The following is a 27,612-nucleotide window of genomic DNA, read 5'->3' as shown; positions in this document are numbered from 1 at the left end:
ATGACACGTAATGCACTTTAACAAATTATCGTTGAATTAATTACGCACAACTGTAAATGTTTCATTCGATTCTCAAATTATCATTATTATATTTGTAATCCGAAACACACTTCCGAATTGTAATGCTAACGCGACCTTTGGCAATTCTAGAGTCAAATACACAGTGCTAAAATATCCTTTGTCTCATAAAAAGCGCGCGAAAATTATGCAGACATGTAGAACGTCAGTTGGAAAGTGAGGGTGTATTTTGTGTTGAACATCACGTCAGGCGTAATCGCATGTTCAGTGGAAAACAAACCCGCCCCGATTAGACGTTATTTCATCATCTCTTTAAATAGTATCAAATGCCAAAATGTATTTGATACTTAAGAAATATGGAGAATGTTTGTGTATCGTAAATATTTACCAGCATTTGCTTTGAAACTGGAATATACGGGATTATCAGGTAATTAGTAGCGATATTAACTGTATAATATGAACAAAATGAAACGAGTTTATATACGCGACCTTGACCTTGGAGATATCGATGTAATTCTTTCGCGCAACACACTGTCCAATTATGGTGAAAATATGTGCCAAATGATTATAAAATCTTACAATGAATGACATAGTTATGGCTCGGACAAGCTAATTTATGATCGTTGAACTCAAAGTGTGACCTTGTCCTTGGAGATATCGATGTAATTCTTTCGTGCTACACACCGTCCACTGATGGTGAACAAATTTGCCAAAAGGTTTTAAAATCTCACAATTAATTACAAAGTTATGTCCCGGGAAAGCATTTGAATTTTGAACTCCAAGTGTGACCTTGACCTTGGAGATATCAACGTACTTTTTTCATACGACACACCGTCCTATGATGGTGAACAAATGTACCAAGTCATTTTAAAATCTAACGATAAATGACATATTTATGGTGCTGACAAACTTTCGGTTTAAAACACACTAAGTGACCCCGTGACCTAGTTTTTGACCTGGCATGACCCATATTCAAACTTGACCTAGACATCATCTAGATACAACTTGTGACCAAGTTTGGTGAAGGTCGGATGAAATTTTGGGACAGACTGACAGACAGACCGACAAAGTGACTCCTATATAGCCCCCATTACCAGTAATGGGGGTATAATAACAGATTTTTCTAGAGAACTGAGGGGTAAAAGGTTGCGAACATTCCCCATTGGAAATAATCTGAGGTGGTGCAGCCTTTGTGTGGGAGAGGAAAGGTCATGGTTTCAGTGCTGGATTTCAAAACTAAATTATTTATGACATAAATGTATCATGTTTAATGTAAGTTCGAAACCTTGGAGAACCCATGGAAGCAAAATATGATGATTTAACACCTACATGCCATGGGAGACAAGGTGGCAAAGTTCATAGCTCATATTAAGAGATTCAGGAACAGAATACATCTCTCGAGGGAAATGTGGGTAGAATGATCACATTCTTTGCCTGCACAGGTAAAACCAGAAGATCTAAGACCTAAAAAACTAAGAAACAACAAGATGTGTTTGTGAAACACAATGTCCCCCTATATGATGTTTGACCTTGTAGGATGACCTTGACATTGTGAAGGATGACATTGACCTTGACCTTTCACCACTCAAAATGTGCAGCTCCATGAGATACACATGCATGCCAAATATCAAGTTGCTATCTTCAATATTGCAAAAGTATTCATAAAATAAGCGATTTGGGCCACATATATTTGATCTCTGACCTTGAAGGATGACCTTGACCTTTCACCACTCAAAATGTGCAGCTCCATGACATGCACATGCATGCCAAATATCAAGTTGCTATCTTCAATATTGCAAAAGTATTTATAAAATAAGCGATTAGGGATCACATTTATTTGACCTCTGACCTTGAAGGATGACCTTGACCTTGACCTTTCACCACTCAAAATGTGCAGCTCCATGAGATACACATGCATGCCAAATATCAAGTTGCTACATGTATCTTCAATATTGCAAAAGTCTTCATAAAATGAGCGATTTTGGCCACATATATTTGACCTTTGACCTTGAAGGATGACCTTGACCTTGACCTTTCACCACTCAAAATGTGCAGCTTCATGAGATACACATGCATGCCAAATATGAAGTTGCTATCTTCAATATAGCAAAAGTTATTGCAAAATGTTAAAGTTGCCGCAAACAGACAGACCAACAGACAGACCAACAGACAGGGCAAAAACAATATGTCCCCCACTACTATAGTGGGGGACATAAAAAACTAAAATTATGAGATAAAAACGATGGTAGCTTGTAAGAGGGTAGAGTTTACAATTTTAATATTCAAATGTTGAAATGTGATATTAGAACTGATACTGACATTAACCCATTTATGCCTAGCGTCTAAAACAAGAGCTGTCAGAGGACAGCCCTCTCGACTATTCGAGTGCTTGACATTCTTACATAAGCCATCATGGGGAAAGTGTTCATATTCAATAATTTATAAGACGATCTTTCAAAAATAAAAAAAGGAAAAAAAAATTGGGGGGGGGGGGGGGGGCGGGGGGGGGGGAGATGGGGTATAATGTGAGGTGTGGTCATTTATTAGACGATCTTTCAAAAATAAAAAAAGGAAAAAAATTTGGGGGGGGTAGGGGGGGTGAGAGGGGGGGTATAATGTGGGGTGTGGTAATTTATTAGATGATGTTCAAAAAAAAAAATTTGGGGGGGGATAGGGGGGGTGAGAGGGGGGTATAATGTGGGGTGGGGTAATTTATTAGATGATGTTTAAAAAAAAAATAGGGGGAGGGGAGGTTGGGCGGGGGGGAAGGGATTCTGGGTAGGGGTATGGGGTATTGTTTGGGTGGAATCCATTGTGGTATTCAGGTAAGTGTTGTTTTGTCAAAGTAATAATAAAATGTGATCATAAATAAAGAAGTTATGGCAATTTAAGCAAAATGTTTAATTATCTAAGTGTAAAAGGGGCCATAATTATGTAAAAATGCTTGATACAGTGGTCTGCTCTTGTTTATAGGTTGGGGTCATGTTGGTAAACAAGTATGCAACATTTAAAAGCAATATGTCAAAGGATATAGGAAATATTTTGAGTAGTACGCAAACTTTAACATAGATTTATCAATAATATGCATATTCTAAGTATAAAAGGGGCAATAATTATGACAAAATGCTTGATAGAGTTGTCTGCTCTTGTTTATAGGTTGGAGTCATGTTGGTAAACAAGTTTGCAAAATATGAAAGCAATATGTCAAGGGACAAAGAAAATATTTGGGTTAGTACAAAAACTTTAACGTTTGCACGCTAACGCTAACGCAGACATTTATAGGTTGGGGTCATGTTGGTAAACAAGTATGCAAAATATGAAAGCAATATGTCAAGGGACATTGAAAATAGTTGGGGTAGTATGCAAACTTTAACATTTGCTGCATATTCTAAGTGGAAAAGGGGCCATAATTATGACAAAATGCTTGATAGAGTTGTCGGCTCTTGTTTATAGGTTGGGGTCATGTTGGTAAACAAGTATGCAAAATATGAAAGCAATATGTCAAGGGACAAAGAAAATATTTGAGGTAGTACGAAAACTTTAACATTTGCACGCTAACGCAGACGCCGGGGTGAGTAGGATAGCTCCACTATATATATTTGATATATAATAGTCAAGCTAAAAAAGGCTTTGGCAAACAGCCTAGACCCAGATGAGACACCGCATGATGCGGCTTCTCATCAGGATCTGCGCTGTTTGCTTAAAGGAATTTATGTAAGAAATATTCTAAATATAGAAATAAATATACTAGACATCCCTAATTTTGGAAATAAATTGATCCAATTTAGAAGGATGGGAAAAGTCCACTAGGCATAAATGGGTTAAAATAGAATGACTACAGATTACATCTGCCTGTTGAAACCTTTATACATGTAAAGACCCTAACCACCTTCAAGGTTTAACTCTTTCAGTGCTGGAACCAAATTTTCAAGGCATTTGAAAATAGTTTGGATCCAGATGAGACACCACAGAATGTGGCGTCTCATCAGGATCCAAACTGTTTGCTATTCTAATAGTATTCTTTGAAAAAAATCGAAAAAAAGCTAATTTTAGAAATTCAGCAGACGACATTTTAGCAGACGACAATTTTCCCAGCATGCAAAGGGTTAACCAATACACAAATCCAAGGATAGAAATGAGCAGGAGCATTCTAGACAAAGTCCCATCAATAAGTGAGGCACTAGAATTTTGAAAAATGCATAAATTCTTTATCAAAGTATTGAAAGAATTGAAATGTTTCTTCTAACCCTGCAAATCCCATGGTAGACAACAAATAATTATTGAACATTTAATCTTTTATTTAACTGACAAATTCTGTCATACTCAAAGATAATGTTAAATAAAAACTTTTGCTATTAAAACTACATGACTGTACTGTGCTTTCTTGCATGTTTGGGGAAATTTTGAAACATCTGCTTAAGTTCATTCCTCCAAAATAGACAGACAGTAATCCAATTATTCTCCCAGACTCTATCATGGAACAATGACTGTGAAAAATTGCATAATGACCTCCTGAAGTAATTTGAGGAAAGTGCAAAGCACTGATCAGGTTTTGTAAGAATTGCCTTCAAGTTCACATTAATAAGATATGAGAACATTTATCTAGAACCACAGCCTGGACTTTAAATGGAAGTGAGGGTGTTTTTACAAAATTGCAACATTGAAGATAATAGTTCCCACACATTAACATTTGAGGTTTGATTTGTAATGGTAAATGTTTGAAATAATGATGATAAAGACTTACAGTCCGCTATGTTGGGAAATTTTGAACCCAGCAATAGGCATCATGCAGTGTTCAAGCCAGGCCTAAACTTAGGGACCAAGCAACCTGTTGCCTCATGGATTTATCCCAACCCCTTGGACCCCACTATGCCATTTTTTTATCTGATCACATTATTATTCAGAAAATTTCATTTTTTTATTATTATAAATGAATGACATTTACAAAGTCAGTATTTTCATTATTAACCGATTGGCGATCCATATCATCGGTTGCAAATCTCGAGAAATCGGTTGTTTTTTATCCGATAGTGAAATAAATTTAGTGGTGTCACACCGCACCGTTTTTATGAAACAGAAATATTGCATACCGCGCATTTTTATTAAAACATCGTTGACGACTCGTCAGTCTAAAACGAAAGAGCGAATCAGAAGCGTTATAACAGAAACCGATGTACAAAGTAAGCATGGAGTCTGGTGGCAAGAAAAGAAAACTCAATCTTTTAGACTTTGGCTTTAAAGCTAAATCTGGTTAGCAAGAAAATGACACAGTTGATTTTTCTTTTTGTTTATATTGTTAGTTATTATTCAATAACTATCTGTTATATTTGTTTTGGTTCTCGTTATCTTTTTTGCGCTGTTTTAGATCGGCTTCGTTCTCGATTGTTGTGACTTTTCTTAGTGCCGTTTGTTGTTATGGTTTTATCGCTGAAAAGAGGGCAGTTGATGTGACACCACAGAGCAACATAGATCAGCTGACAGTTTCAGGGAGTGATATGACAGATACGGATAAGCCTATCAGTTCGGAAAATCTTCAGATTCTGGGAGTAAAGAAAAGCACTAGCCTTTTACTGATGATGAGTGTCTGACTTTGACACAGTCAGTATTTGAAAGTTGTACCAACAATGCTCACAGCCGATATTTATGTCAACAAGCTTTCTGCAGTGACATTTCTGACTTTGAAAAGAAAAGACTTTCACCTAAAAAGTTTATTCATAGCAAGTTAACTGATTATTGGTGGCTGTCATTTGTTGAGGGGCAGGGAATGTACTGTATATAATGTAAAAAGCATAACTTGAAGCATAAAATAAACAAAAGAGATGTTTTTGTTACCACACTGGGTACTAGATTCTTGGAGGATGCTCTCAAAGTTCATGCTGCTTCTCAAATGCACAAATCAGCCATTGAAACAGAAATGGTTAATAAATTGTCAATTTTTCATACTGAAGTATGTCACAAAAAGAATGTTGAATCGTCTTTATATGAAAAAGTTTTTCCCACTGTATACTTTCTTATGAAACACTTCGTATCAAATAGGAAATTGTTGCCATTGTTATATATGATTGATTTTCTGTTACTTGGTGATACAGTCAAGGATAGTGTTATAGAGAAAGCTCACAAGGCCCAAGCATATGGTTTGCTGACAGATGACGTATCAGATATTAGCGTGACAGAACATTTGATTACATTTATTCAGTATTTTGCTTAGGAGCTAGGCAATGTGCAAACATCATTTCCTTCTTGTCAGAACTTTTTTGAACATTATTCTTCAGCAAATGCCAAGGCCATCTCTGATCTTCTTCTTGAGTCAATAAACACAAGTGGGCTTTATCTTGGTAAATTTACAGGATTTTCCTCTGATGGCGCATAAGTAATGGTTGGGAAAAAAGGAGGGATTGCTACATTACTTAGAGAGAAGTGCCCAACTCTTATTAATGTTCACTGTATATGTCATAAACTCGCCCTTTCTTGTACAGACAGCAATGAAGGCATAAAGTATGTGAAAGAAGTAGAACTTGTTCTAAGGCAGTTGTGGAGCTATTTTGAAAACTCACCCAAAAGAAGTGCATGTTATCTTAAGGTACAGATGGAACTTAAAGGATTAAATTTGAGTAAAGGTGCATCTAAGAAAGTTTCTTCACGCTTGAAGAAAGCCTGTAGGACCAGGTGGTTAAGTCTTGATTTTTCTGTTACAGCAGTCTACAAACTATGAAGCTTTATTACAAACTTTAGATCTTGCTAAAACTGAAGATGCTATTGCTTTGGGACTTTCTAAGAAAATAAGAAACATAACATTTCTTGGTGTTATTTACATTCTGAGACATATACTTCCTGTGTTGTCACATCTGTCAAGAGTTTTCCAGAGAAGCTCTTTCAATTTTTCTGCCATTATCCCAGAAGTCAATAGTGCAAAAGACAAACTTGATAGTATTCTTCAAGAAGAAACACCAATTCAACTTTGCAAAGTGATATAGACTCAATTAATAACATCAGTGCTGGACTCTCTTTGAACTCAAAAGCCATGAATTAAATTCAGTCTTTATTCAAAAATTACATTGCTGCTTTGAAAAACAATATTGACCGAAGGTTTACTGATACTTCAGAAATCATAAACTCATTTAGTATTTTTGATATCCAGGCTATTCCAAATGATACAGCACAGTTTAAGGAATATAGTTATAGAGAAATACAGATACTTGCTAGACATTTCTACAGAGGAGAAAATGGAGAAGAATTGTCTGATCAGCCTAAAAAAGAGTGGAATGGAATGAAATACCATCTTAGGGATATTTTGAAACCAAAATTTCCACATAACTCTACATCCAAGATTACAAGCACAGAGTGGTGTTTAATACAACTGCTATATCAGGGCTCAAGCTAGACTCCAATTTTTGGGAGAAGTCACTTCTCCCTAAGCTCTGGAGAGGGAGAAGTGGGGCAGTTTTAGGGAGAAGTGGATCTTTTGCGATCACCGATGGACCATTGTGAACCATGACCTGTTAATGTGTATGAATTAAAGTACTTAAATCATTCCTTTTAATAAATTTATTACTGACAAAAATATATAAGCATAAAAACATAAGAAAATGTTGTTGAAAAATCAGTTTTATAAGCACTTATTTATCAGTTCATACATATGACACAAGAGCAAAGCATAAAACTCAATATATACATGTATGTTTGAATTTGAGCACTTCAGCTCAGTACAAAAAGCACTTTTTTACTTATAGTACAGCTTGCGGACTTTCAAGGACTTCTCAAGATTTATTTCGGGTAAAAATTACAGACAATAGGAAAATCAGCGTCAATAAAATTGCAACCCCATCAAATTTATTTCCGAGTCTGTGACGCATTAATAATGTTTAACATGTTAATGATATTAAACAAACCCGATATGAAAGTAGATAAAATAGTATAAATAATCTAATAAAACACTGCCGTTATTTACGACATATGCGATTAGGAATTTTGTAAACACGGGCGTCCGCCATAATAATTTCGGCACATCGAAACTCAACTTGCATAAAACACTTGCTCAATTAACCGTTAAACTCCACCTCCGTTCACTGCAAAAGATTCGAAGGCGAAGCTATGCACATGCTATTATTTAATTGGACGATTATAAATGAGGAACAAACACACGATTAGTTGGGCATGTTGATTGCTAGACAAAGGAAGCCAATTTGTCGCATTATTGCTTCAGACAGGAAGCGGCTATGCTTTGATGACGTCAAACTGTCAATTCACACGGAGTGCAAAATTTCCGAAGACTTTAACCGACTCTTTGTTTACAATTCAATTAAAAAACAAACACTTGCTTACATTAAACATTGGATTAAATCAACGAGTTTGCATGACAATAGCAACTTTCAGAAACATTACCGCAACGACGCGGGAATTGATCTACCTAGATTTTTTTCGACACATTTAAATCACTCTTTCATAGCCGCGTCATGCGAAAATGGGTTTGATGCGTTTAGGCCAGTATCTTAAAGTATTATATTCGATATGTGTTCGTGTGTCGTATGAACGAATCTGCACTAAAACTAAATTTACGGTTGCGATAGACAGAGGAACTGTCTTTTTTATAACGATCGGAGTTAGTGTTCGTGTGTCGTATAAACGAATCTGCACTTAAACTTAATTTACATCGTACATGATCAGTTGTCAAACGAAAGTACGCTTGATATTAAATGCATTATTTTTCTCTTTCCGGGATATTGTTTTAGTATGTTGATGCTAACAGTCTGAGTTAATTTTGTGTTAACAGTCCAAGTTCTCTATTCAGCATGATCATGACCAAGATAATGGGTATAAAGATTCGTCATAATTGTGGACATACGTTAATTGTTCGCACTTTTCGTCGGCATCAACTCATCTTTTCCCGTCCTGGACCATTTTAAGCCATCTACTACTCGCGAAAAGCAAGTTTTCACAGTTTGAAAAACGGACAATACGGGCGAGGAGCATAAAATATACATACCTGTCTACCAAGAACAGATACCAATTAATACATAGAGACCGACATTCTTTTAATCCACATTTTTTTTGGGACATTGAATGCGATAATTGTCATCAATTAACAAAGTGGCTCGCCCGGTGTCGACATGTTTTCTATTAGCCGAAATGGAGTTTGTAACCTACGCTCTGATTAGTCAGGGGAGAACCCTGCCAAATACCTGTATGACGAGCGCTGTGAATGGTTGCTTATCAATTTTCAATAGGTAATTTACTACGCCAGGGGGCGGAGTTTCGTCGATTCAGTCAGTTGATTGACGTCGGCGTGTATTCGGTAATAAACAGAAGCAACTTTGATAGCGCTGCAGATATGATAATTGCCAGATTTTAGGGCGAAGTGGTTATCGCCGGTGCTGTTGATCAGGGCGATTACAGGAAAGCCGCGGCGATATAATCGCCCGAGTCGCCCAGTTGCGTGAGCCCTGGCTATATGTCCTTTTTTATAAGCAGTTCTTCCCCAAGTTAACATTTATTGCTGAAGTTGCAGCTTAACTTCCTGTCACAAATGCCTGGCCGGAGAGAGGAGCAAGTTCTTTAAAAAATATAAAAACTATACACAGGAATAGAGTATCAAATGACACGTTAGAAGCTTTGTTACAGGTGACTATAAATGGGCCAAGATGCGAGGATTCTGGTGACATTGTTAAGCAGGCAGTTTTCGAAATGGCTCGGTATTAAAAATAGAAAAAAAAGAGCAGAACCTTTGTCAGTGAAAAAGAAAATAGGTTCAGCTACTCCTTCTACTAGTGACACTTGTTTTAAAACAGACCCTGTCATGTTATTAGATCAGGAAGAATTGAGGGAAGAGATCAAAGCAGCTATTAAGACATTAATTGAGAGGATGATTTAGATTATAGCAGCAGTGCCAGTTAAAGTGATAGTGACTCTGACTAGTCTCTTGTGAGATGTAAATAAAATGTGAAGTTCTCATCAGGTAAACTTATTTTTAATAAAAGAAAATAATATTGTTTTCTTCTCTTGTCTTCTTTCCTTTTTGTCAATCATGAATTTCAGCCAGAGCACTGATATCTATTAGTCAAAGTTGCATATTCATTTTTTTCTCGGGGGGCTTTGCCCCCCTGAACCCCCTACCAGGCGTTGACCTGGACCCACAGGGGGCCTAGGCGGCCCCGACATCCCCGGCCTAATCTGTTGCTTTATTAAAAAAATCGGTTGTTTCAGAAAATAATGAAAACACTGCAAAGTGAAACTATAGTTCTATTAATATTTGAAATGATTTCTTAAATGAAAATATACAAATAATTAAAAAAAATCCCATATGTAACACATGCTTTATTAAAAATATGCCACAGTGATTATGTGATCAAACACACTGAAGTGCCCACTTGGCCAATCCACACCCTGCCACATTCAAATCCTATCTGGAGCAATGCTGCATGCATTTTCAAAATAATTCTCCATGGTATAACCTTAACTGCGCTTTATTTCAGCACTAAAGAATTAAAGTTGTCACACGCTATGTAATGACATCATTTTTTTACTGTGATTTAGTCATTTGAATCAGATGTTGATCATGCTTTTATAGAACATATTCTTTTGTATTAATGTATTTTCAAAATAACTATGGAATGAATGAAGAAATGATTGGCAAAATAGAGTACCATGTAAGTGTCTTATACAGGTAAGTATATTTGCCTAATATAAAAATGTGAACAACTATGCGCGTGCTAAACATCCAAATCCATACCTGATAAAAATGAATTGTCGTCTGGTCCCACTGATATAGTGTTGCGTCGGTGGACCACCTTGTTTGATGTCATATCTGTGATCAGCTGCAAAATTAAGATTCATTTGTGAGGTAAATATGACTAATAGCAAATAATTAGACATGTAAATGTTCTGGGTAAACAAATCATCATTTTTTTATTTTGTAAGTTATAAAATACAACAAGAGTTCCGCGGTCGGAGATGACCGCATTGAAGCCGGATTTTTTATTTAAATGACAGGAAAGTACCTTTCGTTTTTTTGTCAATGCAATACTTAAATTACTGAAATATTGTTCAAAGGTCAAAATGAAATGTAAGTACTTTTCAAGGCATGAGCAAACCTTGTGTTATGTTTTGAATGCATGCATATACATGAACAACAATAACATTTAAGGTCACAAATATGAACTTGAATTGACAATTAGGAAAGTTTGATCTCAATTTTTTTATTAGCAAATTAGTAACATATTGTTTGAAGTTTCCATCAATTTCATTATCAAATGTAAGAAAATAAACTTAGATGAAATAATACTATTTATTGTTTTGCTTTCACATACCTACACAGAAATCCAGACAGCTTTATGATCACTCCAAAAGGTTTCTATCACACCAGTTCTAGCAGTGACCTTGACCTTAGAATGAATGACCTTGAAATGACCAGTGGTCATCTAAGTGTGCTTGCAAACCTTCATGTCAAGTTTGAAGACTCTATGTCCAAGCATACCAAAGTTATAACAATTTTAACATTTTAACATTTAAGGTCACAGTGACCTTGACCTTCAAATGAATGACATTGAAATGACCAGTGGTCATCTTCTAGTACTGGCCAATCTTTATTTCAAGTTTGAAGACTCTAGGTACAAGCATACCAAAGTTATAACATGAAATAAGAACTTTAACATTTTTACATTCAAGGTCACAGTGACCTTGACCTTCAAATGAATGACCTTGAAATGTCCAGTGGTTACTTACTAGTTCTGGCCAACCTTCATGTCAAGTTTCAAGACTCTAGGTCCAAGCATACCAAAGTTATAACAACTTTAACATTTTTACATTCAAGGTCACAGTGACCTTGACCTTCAAATGAATGACCTTGAAATGTCCAGTGGTTACTTACTAGTTCTGGCCAACCTTCATGTCAAGTTTCAAGACTCTAGGTCCAAGCATACCAAAGTTATAACAACTTTAACATTTTTATATTGAAGGTCACAGTGACCTTCACCTTCAAATGAATGACCTTGAAATGACCAGTGGTCATCTGTTAATCCTGGCCAACCTTCATGTCAAGTTTGAAGACTCTAGGTCCAAGCATACCAAAGTTATACCATGAAATAAGAACTTTAACATTTTTACATTCAAGGTCACAGTGACCTTGACCTTCAAATGAATGACCTTGAAATGACCAGTGGTTACTAACTAGTTATGGCCAACCTTCTTGTCAAGTTTCAAGACTCTAGGTCCAAGCATACCAAAGTTATAACAACTTTAACATTTTTTATATTGAAGGTCACAGTGACCTTGACCTTCAAATGAATGACCTTGAAATGACCAGTGGTCATCTGTTAATCCTGGCCAACCTTCATGTCAAGTTTGAAGACTCTAGGTCCAAGCATACCAAAGTTATACCATGAAATAAGAACTTTAACATTTTCGAGCACGCCGCCACCCCGCCACCCCGCCACCCCGCCCGCCCGCCCGACAACATCAATCTATAAGCCGAGATTTTTTCGAAAAAAATCCGGCTAAAAACAAATATTGGTAATTTTAACAGAAACAATTATTATCTAGATTTGAAACAAAAAAAGGTAAACTTGAGATTAATAAATATGCTAATCCTGTTAAAAAAGTTTCTTTAAACCAAAATATCATACTTTCAACTTTTCTGTTAGGCCACACAAATTTGTACATATATTTTTTACGTAATGTAGACTGTAGTGAATAGTTTGTTCATAGAAGCTAGGCAATGTAAACCATGGATTGGTTAACCTCAAGAAGTAAAACAGATTAAGTGCTACATCAAATTAGGCAGAGTTTAGAACCAGAATAATTTCATTATAAAAGTAATTTTATTTACACAGTTTGATAGAGAACTCTAGAAATTAAGAGAGGTACAAACAGTTTAAGAACTATCAGAGAAGCATGCTATAGATGTATATATTACATGATGATTAATAAAACCTTAAGAGCCCTAGATTAACTTGAATAACCTTAATATGCTTGCGATTTTTAGATAAACAAGAGCTGTCACCATAGGATGACTTATGCCCCCTATAAACGCTTGATAGAAGTTATGAGCTTTTTTTCCGAAACCTTAACGCAGATTTCTAAACCTAAACACAGACCCTAAGTTCAGGGTCAAGGTCACAGAGGTCAAAATTTGTGTGCGTATGGAAAGGCCTTGTCCATATACACATGCATGCCAAATATGAAATTGTTATCTGAAGCGACATAGAAGTTATGAGCATTTTTCGAAACCTAAATGCAAAGTGTGACGGACGATCACTGTATGCCCTCCTTCGGGGGCATAAAAACAAGAGCTGTGTTTGTAAAACACAATGCCCCCTACTGCGCCGCTTTGAAGCCATACATGTATTTTTGACCTTTGACCTTAAAGGATGACCTTGACCTTTCATCACTAAAAATGTGCAGCTCCATGAGATACATAATATGCATGCCAAATAATCAAGTTGCTATCTTCAATATTGCAAAAGTTATGACCAAGGTTAAAGTTTAGTGACAGACACACACAATGACAGACAGACAGACAGGCCAAAAACAATATACCCCCGATCATTCGATCCGGGGGCATAAAAATAAAATAAATGTTTACCACTGGGGCAGAGATGTCCTTCAGGTCAATCTTTTTCAAGTGGTGGTCCCCTAACAACGACGTCTCGGTGATCGATTTCGTCCTCTTTACCGATGGTGGGGCAGGTGGCTTGTTTTTATTACGGTTAAGTTTTCCCAGAAAGCTTTTCCGGCTGTTGCTGACTGGTCTGGGAAGCTCAATCTTTTCTGGTAATAAAATTATCTCCCCCTGTTGTGTTGAGGGTGGGACATTGTTTGCAGACATCATTTGGTCTGCATCTGCTATGGCACTCTTAGTTGTGTTGGCAGCTGATGTGTTTGATACAGCAGTAGAAGTAGATGATGATGATGGTGAAATAGTGGATGATGATGACGATGATGATGAAGCAGACACTTGATTAGTCAGTATTTTAGACTTGTCCTCAGTATTTGGTGGACTGGTTTTAGGGTCGTCTTTTGAGCTTCTTCTACTTTGCTCAATGTCTTTAGCTGCCACTCCAGAAGAAACTGAATTTTCATTCACAGATTGTTTGCGATCAGCGGGTAAAGATTTTGATTTGTCAGGCAATCCTGCTTTTTGTTTATCCACTGGCAAAGATTTCGATTTCTCCAACGAAGGATGCTTAACACCAGTGGGTGGAGGAGGCGGTACACTCATCTTTCTGGTTTCAGTCGCAACAATTTCCTTTTGTAATTTCTGCTCAAGCTCCCTTGCAAAGGGAAGACTCTTTACTCCCTCAGATTTATTATCCCCATGCCCAGCTGGCAGACTTTGAATGCTGACCTCAGATGTGGTGGAAGCCAATGAAGTGTTCGAGTGAGTAAGAATATTGGGCATTGAAGCTCTACCTGGTGCTATAGGGGCAACAATCCTTTTAGGGGACTTGGCCCGTTTTCTAAGAACCTTTGGATCTACATTTGTATCCGCCTTCTTCTGAGAATCTTCAGTGTTTAGCAAATTCTCTGACGAATGGGCATCAGATTGAGACTGCATCATACTGTTTGCCTGGACGTTCGAGTCACCAGTGGCACTAGTATGACTTCTTTCAGGCTTTTCAGGCGGTTTGATAGTTGTAGAAACAGGCCGTGGTTTAACAGCCACAGGAGGTTTAGGGGGAGGGACATTAGGCGTGTCCCTTGGGCGACCGTCTGGCAGCTCCCTGGTGCGGGGTCGTGACCTTGGGGCAACAGATTCTGGGGGTGGCCGGGTTCTGGGTTTAGGGACCATCCCATGGTCCGACAAGTCCCTAGGAGGGTTGGTTGGCAATGGGGGAGCTTCTTTTGCCTTTGGACTGGTGGCTTTGGCAGGTTCCTTGTCTTTTGTGGGTGAGAGCTGTTTCACAGGTTCAAGCTTCAATTTGGATTCATTTTTTATTGGAAATGTTTGTTCCTTTGTATTGTTATGGTCACTGTAAGATTCAGACTGGTCACTAACTTTTTGTGATTGACTGTGATTGGATATGTCATCCTTTTGAATATTCTCAGATGTCATTTCTTTTGGTTTTGGGCTAATTGGCCTATTTGGTGCTATTTTTGCCTTCATCTGTGGGGAAGAATTTGACATTTTTCTTTCCTTTTGATTTCCTCCCTTTATAGGTACCACTTCACTTTCTGGAGTATCACTATGGTTAGAAGCACCATCATTTTCAATGTACGGATCTGACATGGTCCAAGGATTTGAGGCTAGACCCTCACTACTTCCTGACACATCAGAATCAGGGTCCTTCCCCTTTCCAAAAATCCTGCTAAAGAAGCCACCGATCCCGCCAGACTTTTTCGCCTGTTTATCGGCCTTCCCCTTTGACACATCAACAATATCCGAACTATTACTTGAGCTAGTGCTAGACAATTCTGACCTAAGACCCCCATGGGCTGCCTTAAGGTCGGCTTTAGCCTGTGCCTCAAGTGGCGTGGTCCCTATTACTTTTCCCAAAGGAACCATCTTGAATGTCGGTTCCTTGCTCTGAGCAGCCCTCAGCTCAGCCTGTTTTGCTGGGGACTTTGTGGCTGCATCTGAAGGGGGTTCTGGTGGTTGACTTGGAGGTCTAGGTGCTCTGCCTTTTGCCCTATGTTTTCGTATATTTTCTGCAAGATGAACCATTTTTGCTTCGAAATCCGCAGACATCTCTCTTCCATCTCGTTTTGCTGCTTTATCTGCGCTTTGTCCTGGCTTTTCTGCATCCAATCCTTCAAAGTTCTTGACAGAGTCTGTTTCACTCCCTGGACCAGTTCCGTACTTTGCTAGCACATCATTTAACATCTCTACCAAGGCAAAGCCAGCCCCACTTGCGTCTAGATCTATCTCCCCTTTGATTTCGTCCAATAAGTTCATTTCGGAATCCATTCCAAAACCAAACTTGTCACACCAAGGATCATCGTAACTGGCTTCAGTATAATCAGCACCTTCTGTACCACCTGTCGCACTTTTATGCCTTGGACTATAATTAAAATCAAGCTTCTCTAGTTTATCTGCACCTAGAAACCTCAAAACACTTTCATATTTGTCTTCTTCCGTAAGAACACTTTCAGAAGACTCGCTTAGAGTTGATAACCTGTTGCTTGAAAACATGTTATCCATGACGGTCTTTTCTGATTTTGTTCTGAGCGGGAAAGTCCCAAAATTATGTCCCTCATGATGAGAATCAACAACACCTTCCTTTGCACTCCTTTCTGGCTTTTTGGGACTCTCGACTTTAAGGTCTTCGAATTCCTGTGTATGTTTTTTCTTCTTGCTTTCATCATTTATATGTTCACTGTTCCAAAGTGTGTTTTTCAGTGACTGTAAAGCCCATTCTTTTTCTGTCTCTGAAAATTCTATCTTTTCTTTAATATTAGTTCCACTTTCAGGTGCATCATCCTCATGATCAGAATACAAATTATCCAAGCCACCGTCTTCACCTATTACAGCCGGGTCATCAGTAACAAAACTGATTGATTTTCTACTTTTGTTTAACTTTTTCTTCCTCTCATTATCATCATTTTGCATAGAACTTTCAGAATTTGAACTATCTCCTTTGGTCTTTTTCTCACCAACAAAAGGTTTGTCAGAGATTTTTGGTTTTATACCTGGAACTGGTGAATTTTCCCTCGATGATGACCTTGACCTAGAAGGCAAATTTTTGTTGCTCTGCATCTTGACATTATCTTTAACCAGTGCCGACAATCTGTCTTCGGCGTTAATAGAAATATTTGTTTTCTGAGCATCAACAGTAATAGTATCATTCTTTCTGGAACTCACATTCGCACTAGCAGTTGAATTTGTTTTTTCATCTGATTTTTTATCGTGAATTTCCTCGTAACTATGTTCTGAAATTTGAACTTTTCCATCCATATCTCGGAAAGGCTTGACTAATCTCTGATCAACATCACTAAAACGCTTATTAGGCTGAGAGGGGTCTGGCAAACACATGGAATTCCACTTGTCATCCTCATTTTCACCTTCCAGATTCCCAGTCCATGACTTTGCCATAATTGAATTCCTCTTTGCAGGTTTAGGCGAATCTGAGCCGATGTCTGCTGAAAGTCCAGTCTTCTGACCTGTGTCGTTTGTTTCAGCCGCATTTGAATCAACCGGGTGCTTGTTACGCGGTTGCTGACAGTTGACGCATAGGTCTTTCTTCCAGGCATGCTGGGAGAAATCAACGCACGCCGATGACATCACAGGGGTGGTGCTCTCTGCTTCACTGACCATTTAGACACTTTTCTGAAAATAGAGGAGAGAGAATTGTGTAATATATTCAGGTTGTTTTGTGTTTTTTTAAAAGACTGGCTATTTTATAACAGAATCGCACAATTGTCTGTTTGTAAATAAAAGCCATAAAGATGCTCTGTGATTCAGCAAATTAGTAAAACCCTGCAAATCAGCAAAGGTGGTTACAGAAATCTCTATTTGGCTCCAGCTTTTTCTTTTTTCACCTCATAAAATATATAAAAAAATACTATAATTCTGACATTAAAAAGAACCTTTCGCTACACTAACATTTTTAGCCCTGACCATTGTCATCCCCTAAAAGAATATGTCTAATCATGCAGTTTTCTTTGCTAAGATAAAAGCTTAATTTACTTATTTTAACAGATTTATTTTCCTTGTGAGATATCAGAATGTGGAATGTTTTAAGAAATGATTTAGACACTTTTAAAATATTAAAATCAATTTTCTTACACAATAAAAACAATTTCATTGCAGAAATGTCAACGTGCTTTCATACACAAAAAAAAGTACACAACCCAATTTGTATCAGAATTTTAAAACAACCCCACAGGTTTTGTTGAAAACATTTGAAACAACTTGCATTAATTATAAGTTTTCGTAAAAGCATATTGCTTCATACTAATGAAAATCAATCCACATCTGATTGAGCACAAACAAAACTTTGACTAACAAAAACTACAAAGCACACATCTCATAAATTATTTTGCAAATTTAAATCACAAAAGCAAACAGCAATATATTTTACAACCACCGATTTAAACTCCAGAAGATTAAATCTATTGATATGAACTGCAAATGCAACTGTTCATTAGGATAGAAACACACAACATACACAAATCGGCTATAAAACTGTTAAAATCCGCACAAAAATCTCCCAGATTTAAACAGCAATAAAATGAAGGATCAGATTCAGAACGGATTTGAATCGGCTTTCCATTTCGATAAACATCGCAGTAAGCCATTTTTTCAGTTAAACCACAAATAATTGGTTACGCAAAATTACCTAAATTACTGTAACTGAACATCAAATCCAATAATTGTTCAAGCCCAATTATAACAGCTATACAGAATTTGTTTTACTTATCATTTATAGGACACACTATTGGCCAAAAGACATATCACTGAATTGTATCCAATCTTGACTACATTGGGTTCAATAAACATTTGGCCCTTATCACAATTAATGTCATCTTACAGTGTATATCAATCTTTATTCAGCAGTTCTTAAAGAGACACATTTTTAGGTGCTTTTGATGCTTTAGAAATGATATTATACTCTTCATATGCCCAGTTGCTAAAAACCATAACAACCACAAAAGCAAACAGTTGTTAAAGGTTTTTTTATGTAAAAACAAAAATAACAACAATTAAAACAATGGGTTTATACTGTCACAATTGTTAATATGAAGTAATTTATTCCATTTCTCCGTTCCATACAATATTTATAGTATTTACATCTTAAGTTTAACAGGCTCTTAACCTTATTGGCCTTTAAGTTGTGAAGGAATTATAACAGCTATTTGTGCACTTGCAATTTAAATCACAAACATGTATTCTAAGGATATGTGTGTGTTATGTGTTAAATCATTGAAATGGAAGATAATTCATGATCTCACAATGTACAGTTCACCATTTGTTTGCATTTTTTAATCTCACAATACTCATAACATTATTGCACACTTCTGAGCCAGCATTCGTGACTCCCCACTTCATTTCGTATATTATATGCATTTATCATTATCAAATGAGATACAGCAACAAAACTGTGAAACGCCAATTTTATCTAACATATTATATAACACTCATGATCATATGTGTAATTTTCATGCGCAAAATGAAGAAAACCCACGAACCAAACCTTTTCTTTTTAGTTTCTTACCAGAAGAACCCTTATCAAACAGTGAAACATCATTGTGTTAGCATTGTGTAAAACATGCTGGACTCAAGTTCAATAGACATTCAAATATTTTAATACATTTGAACTGCAGACCCATATAATACCACAACTCAATCAATCTTATCTACAAAGTGAATGTGGCTTGCAGGAAGTTATTGTTTATTTGGAGAAATTTGGTCCAATATCAAGCTAAGACATTAACCCCAATCAGATTGGTTACAGTGAAAGAGATGACAAACACAACACTATTGACAAAAATAGCCTTATCACTGGGCTCAGCACTTTAGATATTTTATTGGTCTTTTGCTAATTGTTTTTTTAACCTGTTAATTTAGAAAAAAGGAATTGATAGATCTTAAGTATTTATACAAATTGAGTGCATTAGTGATGCCTTAAAGACATCATTGTCCTTTAACTTGGTTAACAACTGAAACAGCTGGTTTACCAGTAATATTCGCACATATGTATGCCAGTAACTGACAACAACTGCACTACCAGACAAGAGTAAGGTGAGGATAACATGGCCAATGCCCACAAATGTCATGATGCAGGGATGCAGAGGGAACCTGTGGTCCTTGGCTTTGCAGTTCAGCACATCAAACAGACCTAGCAGGACAGACTTATGAACTTTTAATAAAATACTTGTTATTATTATAACTTATATATAAATTACAGAATAGTTTTTTTAAAAGCATCTTCACTCCTTAAACCCAAGCTTAGACGTAAAGCAAAAACTGAATGAATCACAGTGTTCTGAGTCAACAATAATGAATCACAGTGTTAAGTCGGCAATGCTGGCACACACTCCTAGGTACACTGCCCATATTTCACCTTTGACCTGTAGGTACATGTAACAGTGACCTTGACTATGAGCCAGACATTTATGCTGTTTAAATCATGATATCTCAATGGGGTTGGCATTTGTAGACAGTAAGTTTAAAATTGCTTCATAGACAATGAAGTACAAGTCCAGACAAGCTCTAATATGCCCATATTTGACATTTAACCTGTAAGTATGACATTGACCTTTGAGTTGGGACATGACTGTTGTGCCCAGCATGAAAACTCCACACTTATAATATGTGGAACATAAAGATGTGTAGGTATGACCTTGAACTCTGAGCAATGAACACAACTCTTTCACCATGAAATTATGATTTATGGAAATTTACTTTAAAATTATATTGTTAACAATGAAAATAAGTTCAGGCACACTATCATACCTGTAATTGACCTTTTGACCTGTAAGTGTGACCTTGACTAGCGAGTCATGGGAGCTGGGCCCGGTTTAATGAGAGCGACCATGGTCGAGTAAGTATGGTTGTACCAGCGAATAATCGTCGTGCGACGATAACCGGGTTAAATGGAGAGCGACGATCGTCAGTCGACCGCGCGTTGTTCGACATACTGTCAAGCGACCGCAGTCCACCCCTCACACCACGACTGCTCGTCGCTTGACTGCTCGTCGCTTGACGCTTTGTAGGCATCCAAAACCCGTGCAAAATGACTGACCACACCGTCGTGCGACCACAGTCAGGGCAACTTGCTCCTTGAACGCGACGAGTGGTCAGTTGGCAGCCGACGAGCGTCGGTCGACCACACAGTCGCGCGACTACAGTCGGGTGTTGTAGTTTTTCATTAAACCGGCCCCAGGTGTTGTGTAAGACATGTAAACAGCCTGATTAATGAAGAAGTTCCAGTCCAAACAAGTTTAAACACACACAATCACATACACACAAGGACGGATGAAAACACAAGCAGAATACTGTCTCCCAGGTTTGAGGAGCATAAGAAAATCTAATTGCAGACTTCCAACCTTAGAATGACCTTCAGATATTAAATCTGATAACAACTACAATGTAAGTTAATATATTGTAATGATTCATAATCATAAGCAATTCTTATGTGATATATTTGACTTCAGGTCAAAGTCTCATTTTACTTTCCCTAGAAATTTCATTTGATTCCTTAGACTTACTTTTCACTAAAATATCTCATTCATATAGATAACTTTTAAGCTTCTTCTTATGCAATATCCCTGCAAAGCACAATTTGCCATAAAACCACCAGACTTGTTTCATCAAGAGAGATACCAGCAAAATCCTGCACCAGAGGGCTACAAACTGCTTATTGTATCCATCAGCTGTCTCAACCTGTGATGGTGTTTATTGCAGTCCAAAGCATGGCAAGGAATCTCTCTCAATCAGCTATTTTGGTGGGATAATGACAAAATATTTTAAAGAAATCTGATAATTTCAAGTGGCAGATAAAAATGTATTGCCTTTTTGTAAAACAATGTTAAAATGTTTTTTTGTCAAATTTAAGGATAAAAATTCTGCATCAATCCAAATGTCAAAGGTATATAATTATTTTCTTAAACAACTGCCTAAAATTTGCAATCAAATTTTCCTGGGCGTATTTAAAATATATACATTTTTATAAATAAAAACACTAAGTTCGTCTACTTCACCTTCACTATTGAGTCAAAACTACCTGTGTGTTAAAAACACTCTTCATCAATTTTAAAGTATTAGTATTAGAAAGCATGTGTGTGTCAAAGATTTACTAAAATTTAAAATTTCCAAACCATGGTAGTTTATTTTTAACATCATAACTATTAAAAACTTGCCCTTTGCTTTAAAAATGTGAAATGGTTTAACATTGTAAGGGTCAGCTAAAACTGTATACTGGCTGCAAACAACAATCTGACATTGTTGTTATTCTTCTCAAATAGTTGATTCAGAAAATTTCCTAACCATGTACATGTATGTTTTACCAGAATATCGCCAAAAGTGGTCTTTTGAACAGTTTCCCTATTGTATGCATTCTATCAAAAATCTCCATCTCTGCACAGAAATAAAGCAATCTTCTTCCTCAGCCATGCCTTCCTTGCAAGAATGCTTTTTTATTCCCAGCCAAAAGCATGATGAGATGATAAAGATGGTTGCTTCCATAAATAATGTTCCAACAACAGATAAAACACCAGATTCTACAGTTTGAGGGAAATTTAGTGGTTTTCAGTTAAATGCATTAGATAACTTGCCTATCAATTTCACTTTAAATAAACATAACAATGGCTCATTTTAAGAAAATCTATATACATATCTAGATTGTTGGTGATATATGAATCGACTTATCTTAAGGCATTTTGGGGCATTTTGTGCATGTATAACAAAAATCAAGCAAATTATCTACCTTCAAAAATTTGGGTCATCATCAATGTCTCTATTTTTATATTTCTAAATTCTATATACAATCAAACAGTTTGCCAAATACAGATAAAACAAACTTACTAAGACTGCAGTATTTTGAGTTGATGTGTATAACAAGTATTTTTCGTCTACCTCACAGTTTTAAGGCAAGACCGGTCAGCTGATGCATTGGTATAAAAACTTTAAAAAAAAGCTATTGTAAAAACTATAATCAATAATCAAATATGCATGCAATGCTAACCTTAACTCCAGTAGTTCTTTTTTCTCAATAAAAATATTGAAGAAGTCCAGATTTCTGCACATCAGTCTAACCATAAATATTTAAGTAAATGAATTTCTCACATCAATTTTCCCTCAAAAATAATAAGACAGTCTAAACTACTGGTCAACAGCATGAACCATAACTTTTATCTTGCCCATTTTCATTGACCTTTGGGCTAATTGTTTATCTTTGATACCAATTAAACCCATTATTTTGGGTTCATTTTAATAGCTTGTGGTCATTTTAACATGTGCACAATCCAATGGTTTCCAGTCCATTAAACAAGCACTTAAGAAGGGCGTGATGTTTAATCATGATATCCAAATTCAAGAAATAACAATCAATTAATGAAAGATAAACAAATCATTCGAGCTTTATCGAGTTTATTTATGTTGATGGCCACAGATCAATTTGAATTTGATACTGTATAAATATTGAAAGAGTTAAACATTATAAAATTGTAGCAAAATAGACTACAATTCTTACACATAAATTCAAGCGAATAATATACCATGAACAAAAATGCAATGTATAGTACAAAGTGCGTTGCAAATCTGAAAATTTACAATAAAAAACAAGCAACAGAGTATAACCAGAAATAACTTCTGTTCACCACTCCCTATACATGGAAAAGTTCTTACATTATGAAGAACAATTACTAAGAGCAGCATCATAAAACCATATTTAACTGTCTAATGAGAACAATACTATAATTTATATGTACTTCTAAATTCTGGCATTACATGAACATCTTGAGAGCAAATTTACGTCTTACCTTTAAATATTTTTTTTACATTCTCATTTTTATTCTGTAAATGGCTGTCATGACTCATTAACTACATGGTTTCTATTAAAATAGCATTAACAGTTCAGACAATATTTTTATGATGAGCTTCAAATGTTTATATTAAAAAAAATCAAACAAAAACCACTCAAAATATTTTCTTTTTCACCAGAAAATCCCACATCCTGAAACAAAATCATCCTTTAAACAAGGGCTGTTTGTAAAACATGCATGCCCCCCATATGGGCTGTCTGTTGTAGTGGCAGCCATTGTGTGAATACGTTTTTTGTCACTGTGACCTTGACCTTTGACCTAGTGACCTGAAAATCAATAGGGGTCATCTGCAAGTCATGATCAATGTACCTATGAAGTGTCATGATCCTAGGCAAAAGCGTTCTTGAGTTATCATCTGGAAACAATTTAACTGTTTCGGGTCACCGTGACCTTGACCTTTGACCTAGTGACCTGAAAATCAATAGGGGTCATCTGCAAGTCATGATCTATCTACCTATTAAGTTTCATGATCCTAGGCGTAAGCCTTCTTGAGTTATCATCCGAAAACCATTTAACCATTTCGGGTCACCGTGACCTTGACCTTTGACCTAGTGACCTCAAAAATCAATAGGGGTCATCTGCAAGTCATGATCAATCTACCCATGAAGTTTCATGATCCTAGGCATATGTGTTCTTGAGTTATCATCCGGAAACCATTTTACTATTTCGGATTACCGTGACCTTGACCTTTGACCTAGTGACCTCAAAATCAATATGGGTCATCTGCAAGTCATGATCTATCTACCTATTAAGTTTCATGATCCTAGGCGTATGCGTTCTTGAGTTATCATCCGGAAACCATTTTACTATTTAGGGTCACCGTGACCTTGACCTTTGACTTAGTGACCTCAAAATCAATAGGGGTCATCTGCAAGTCATGATCAATCTACATATGAAGTTTCATGATCCTAGGCATATGCGTTCTTGAGTTATCATCCGGAAACCATTTTACTATTTCGGGTCATCATGACCTTGACCTTTGACCTAGTGACCTGAAAATCAATAGGGGTCATCTGCAAGTCATGATCTATCTACCTATGAAGTTTCATGATCCTAGGCCTAAGCGTTCTTGAGTTATCATCCGGAAACCACCTGGTGGACGGACCGACCGACAGACCGACCCACAGACCGACATGTGCAAAGCAATATACCCCTTCTTCTTCGAAGGGGGGCATAAAAATCATTGTACCAAAAATGCCAACTTTAATAAATTTCAAACTGAAACCAGAATGTCACAATTCCACTCACACTCACAATACTACAGAAATATAATCCAAAACCTGAACATTGTCTTTATACTCCTGAAAAAGCACAAGTAACATGCAATGGTTCTTAAATCTCTATGGAGTAGTAGCAGCTATCACTCTAATTATGGAGGAAATAAAGACCATTGAGAGAGCTAAGAAATGTGACATCATCTCTCAAACCACTTCTAGAACCACTAGCCCTTTCCCTTGCATGAACACACAAGAATTGCAAAGTGGGAAACTTTCTTGCAGGAAAAAACAAACACACACTTTTCATGGGTATGGAACTGTGCCAGTATAAGGTTTAAATAAGAATCACTTTTGCTTACTTTCTAATTCTGTTTACAGCATGAAAATGGAAACATGTTGGTTCCTTTTGAGTTTTAGCAGCATTTCTGTGATACCATGGTGGCCTGTTAACCAACTCATATTTGTTCTGGGCAAGCTAAAATATTACAAAAGCAATTAATCAGTACACATAATTTTACACGTTACTGACCGGACTGCCATAATTATATCAACAACTTATTTTTTTATAGCATAACCATTAACTTTGCAGATTTTTTGTGGATTGACACTCCAGCTGTCTCTACGGCTTGAAATAGCTAGGCATGAAAAAAAAATCATGTACTTCACTGTAAAGAGTTTAGAACCATCAACAACTGACTGGAACTTTCATTGCGCAAATGACAATTAAATTAACATTCACTTTACTTTTACTTGACTTCACTAAATTTCAAACCTGCTAATTGTTCAGTACTAGAACAATAAATGACCCCCTGGGAACATTTTAAACATATGATACCAGTAATGCTGATGACAGGAGAAAAGCTTGTCAGGCATAACAGATCTCCACTTGATAAAATAAAGTAAGCCCCTGTGGACTGAGTTATTTTCTGCTCATAATAACCAAGTTCCCACACAGTGGCAGTTACAGAAATGTTAATTATTATTATAATAACATCTGCCAGACAAAAAAGCACTTTGTAAGAATAGCAATAGCACTGCAGCACACTACAATGAGTTTTCATGCTATCGCACTGCAGCACACTACAATGAGTTTTCATGCTATCATACTGTAAGTTCATTTACAACCCATGCATCAGGCAATTTACTATTAAATGGGAGCAAAATGAACAGTCTCTTGAGCAAAGCAAACAAAGAGCAAGCCTTATAATAAATGTTCTTAATTTATTGTTATTTGATTAACATACACATGTAAATAGAAATAAAATGAAAACAAAGCAAGATTCTTTAATGAATGAATGACATGTTTTTTTCCCTTAATTACTGTTAATGCATTAATTTTAATCACAGTATCTTGTACTGTTGTCAACCAATACTGCTTGAAATAAGAGACTTTTTATACTAAACTAGTGCTTTGTCACAGACGTGACGAATACCCCCACATGCCGCATTGACACAGAATATTTTGCATGTCGTCTTTACAAAAAACAGCGGACACCATGCTCAATTTTTAAAACGCACTAAGTGACCCCTTGACCTAGTTTTTGACCCAAAAATGACCATGTTCTAACTTAGCCTTTAGATCATCTCCATAAACTTCTGACCAAGTTTGGTGAAGATCTGATGTAAACTACTTGAATTAGAGAGCGGACACCATGCTGAATGTTAAGAAACGCACTAAGTGACCCCGTGACCTAGTCCGGAATGGCCCATGTTCAAACTTCAGACATCATCTAGATACAACTTCTGACCAAGTTTGGTGAAGATTGGATGAAAACTACTTGAATTAGAGAGCGGACAACATTGTGATATTTAAAACGCACTAAGTGACCCCGTGACCTTGTTTTTGACCCGGCATGACCCATATTCAAACTTGCCCTAGACATTATCAAGATACAACTTCTGACCAATTTTGGTGAAGATTGGATAAAAACTACTTGAATTAGAGAGCAGACAACATGGTGAGGTTTAAAACACACTAAGTGAACCCGTGACCTAGTTTTTGACCCGGCATGGCCCATGTTCGAACTTGACCTACACATCATCTAGTTACAACTTCTGACCAAGTGTGGTGAAGATCGGATTCAATTTACTTGAAATAGAGAGCGGACACCATGCTCAATGTGTAAAACGTACTAAGTGACCCTGTGACCTAGTTTTTGATCTGGCATGGTCCATGTTCGAACTTGGCCTTCAGATCATCTAGATAAAACTTCTGACCAAGTTTGGTGAAGATCGGATGAAAACTACTTGAATAAGAGAGAGGACACCATGCTGAATGTTAAAAAACTTACTAAGTTACCCTGTGACCTAGTTTTTGACCCGGCAAGGCCCATATTCGAACTTGGCCTTAAGATCATGTAGATACAACTTCTGACCAAGTTTGGTGAAGATCGGATGAAAACTACTTGAATTAGAGAGCGGAAAACATGCTGAATGTTTAAAACGCACTAAGTGACCCTGTGACCTTGTTTTTAACCCGGCAAGGCCCATGTTTGAACTTGGCCTTAAGATCATCTAGATACAACTACTGACCAAGTTTGGTGAAGATCGGATGAAAACTACTTGAATTAGAGAGCAGACAACATGATGAATGTTTAAAACGCACTAAGTGACCCGGTGACCTAGTTTTTGACCCATCAAGGCCCATGTTCGAACTTGGCCTAGACATCATGTAGATACAAGTTCTGACCAAGTTTGGTGAAGATCGGATGAAAACTACTTGAATTAGAGAGCGGACACTTAATACGGACCGACAGACAGACCGACAGACCGACCAACCGACCGACCGACAAGTTCACTCCTATATACCCCCCTAAACTTCGTTTGTGGGGGTATAATAATACTAAACATATTTTTAAATGCAACTTTCTTAATTATTAATTTACTCAAATTTGCTGTTTTC

The 27,612-nt window shown here is 36.8% G+C and overlaps 1 protein-coding gene across 2 annotated transcripts in view; it reads right to left on the bottom strand.

Annotated features, from left to right (window-relative positions):
• Nucleotides 1-27,612, bottom strand: part of LOC127850204 (serine-rich adhesin for platelets-like) — a 58,095-nt gene that overhangs the window by 9,977 nt on the left and 20,506 nt on the right. For both annotated transcript variants that reach the window (XM_052383058.1, XM_052383059.1), the window contains 2 exons: nucleotides 13,595-17,275; nucleotides 10,745-10,829 (listed from right to left, as the gene is read on the bottom strand). In XM_052383058.1, the coding sequence (XP_052239018.1) occupies nucleotides 10,745-10,829; nucleotides 13,595-17,263 (3,754 nt within the window). In that variant the 5' untranslated portion in view covers nucleotides 17,264-17,275. The remainder of the gene's footprint in view (nucleotides 1-10,744; nucleotides 10,830-13,594; nucleotides 17,276-27,612) is intronic.

Source organism: Dreissena polymorpha, chromosome 11 (genome assembly GCF_020536995.1).
Source record: "Dreissena polymorpha isolate Duluth1 chromosome 11, UMN_Dpol_1.0, whole genome shotgun sequence".
Lineage (NCBI taxonomy): Eukaryota > Metazoa > Mollusca > Bivalvia > Myida > Dreissenidae > Dreissena > Dreissena polymorpha.
Note: the sequence above shows the minus strand (reverse complement) of the source record. Positions and strands in the feature narration are given on the sequence as shown.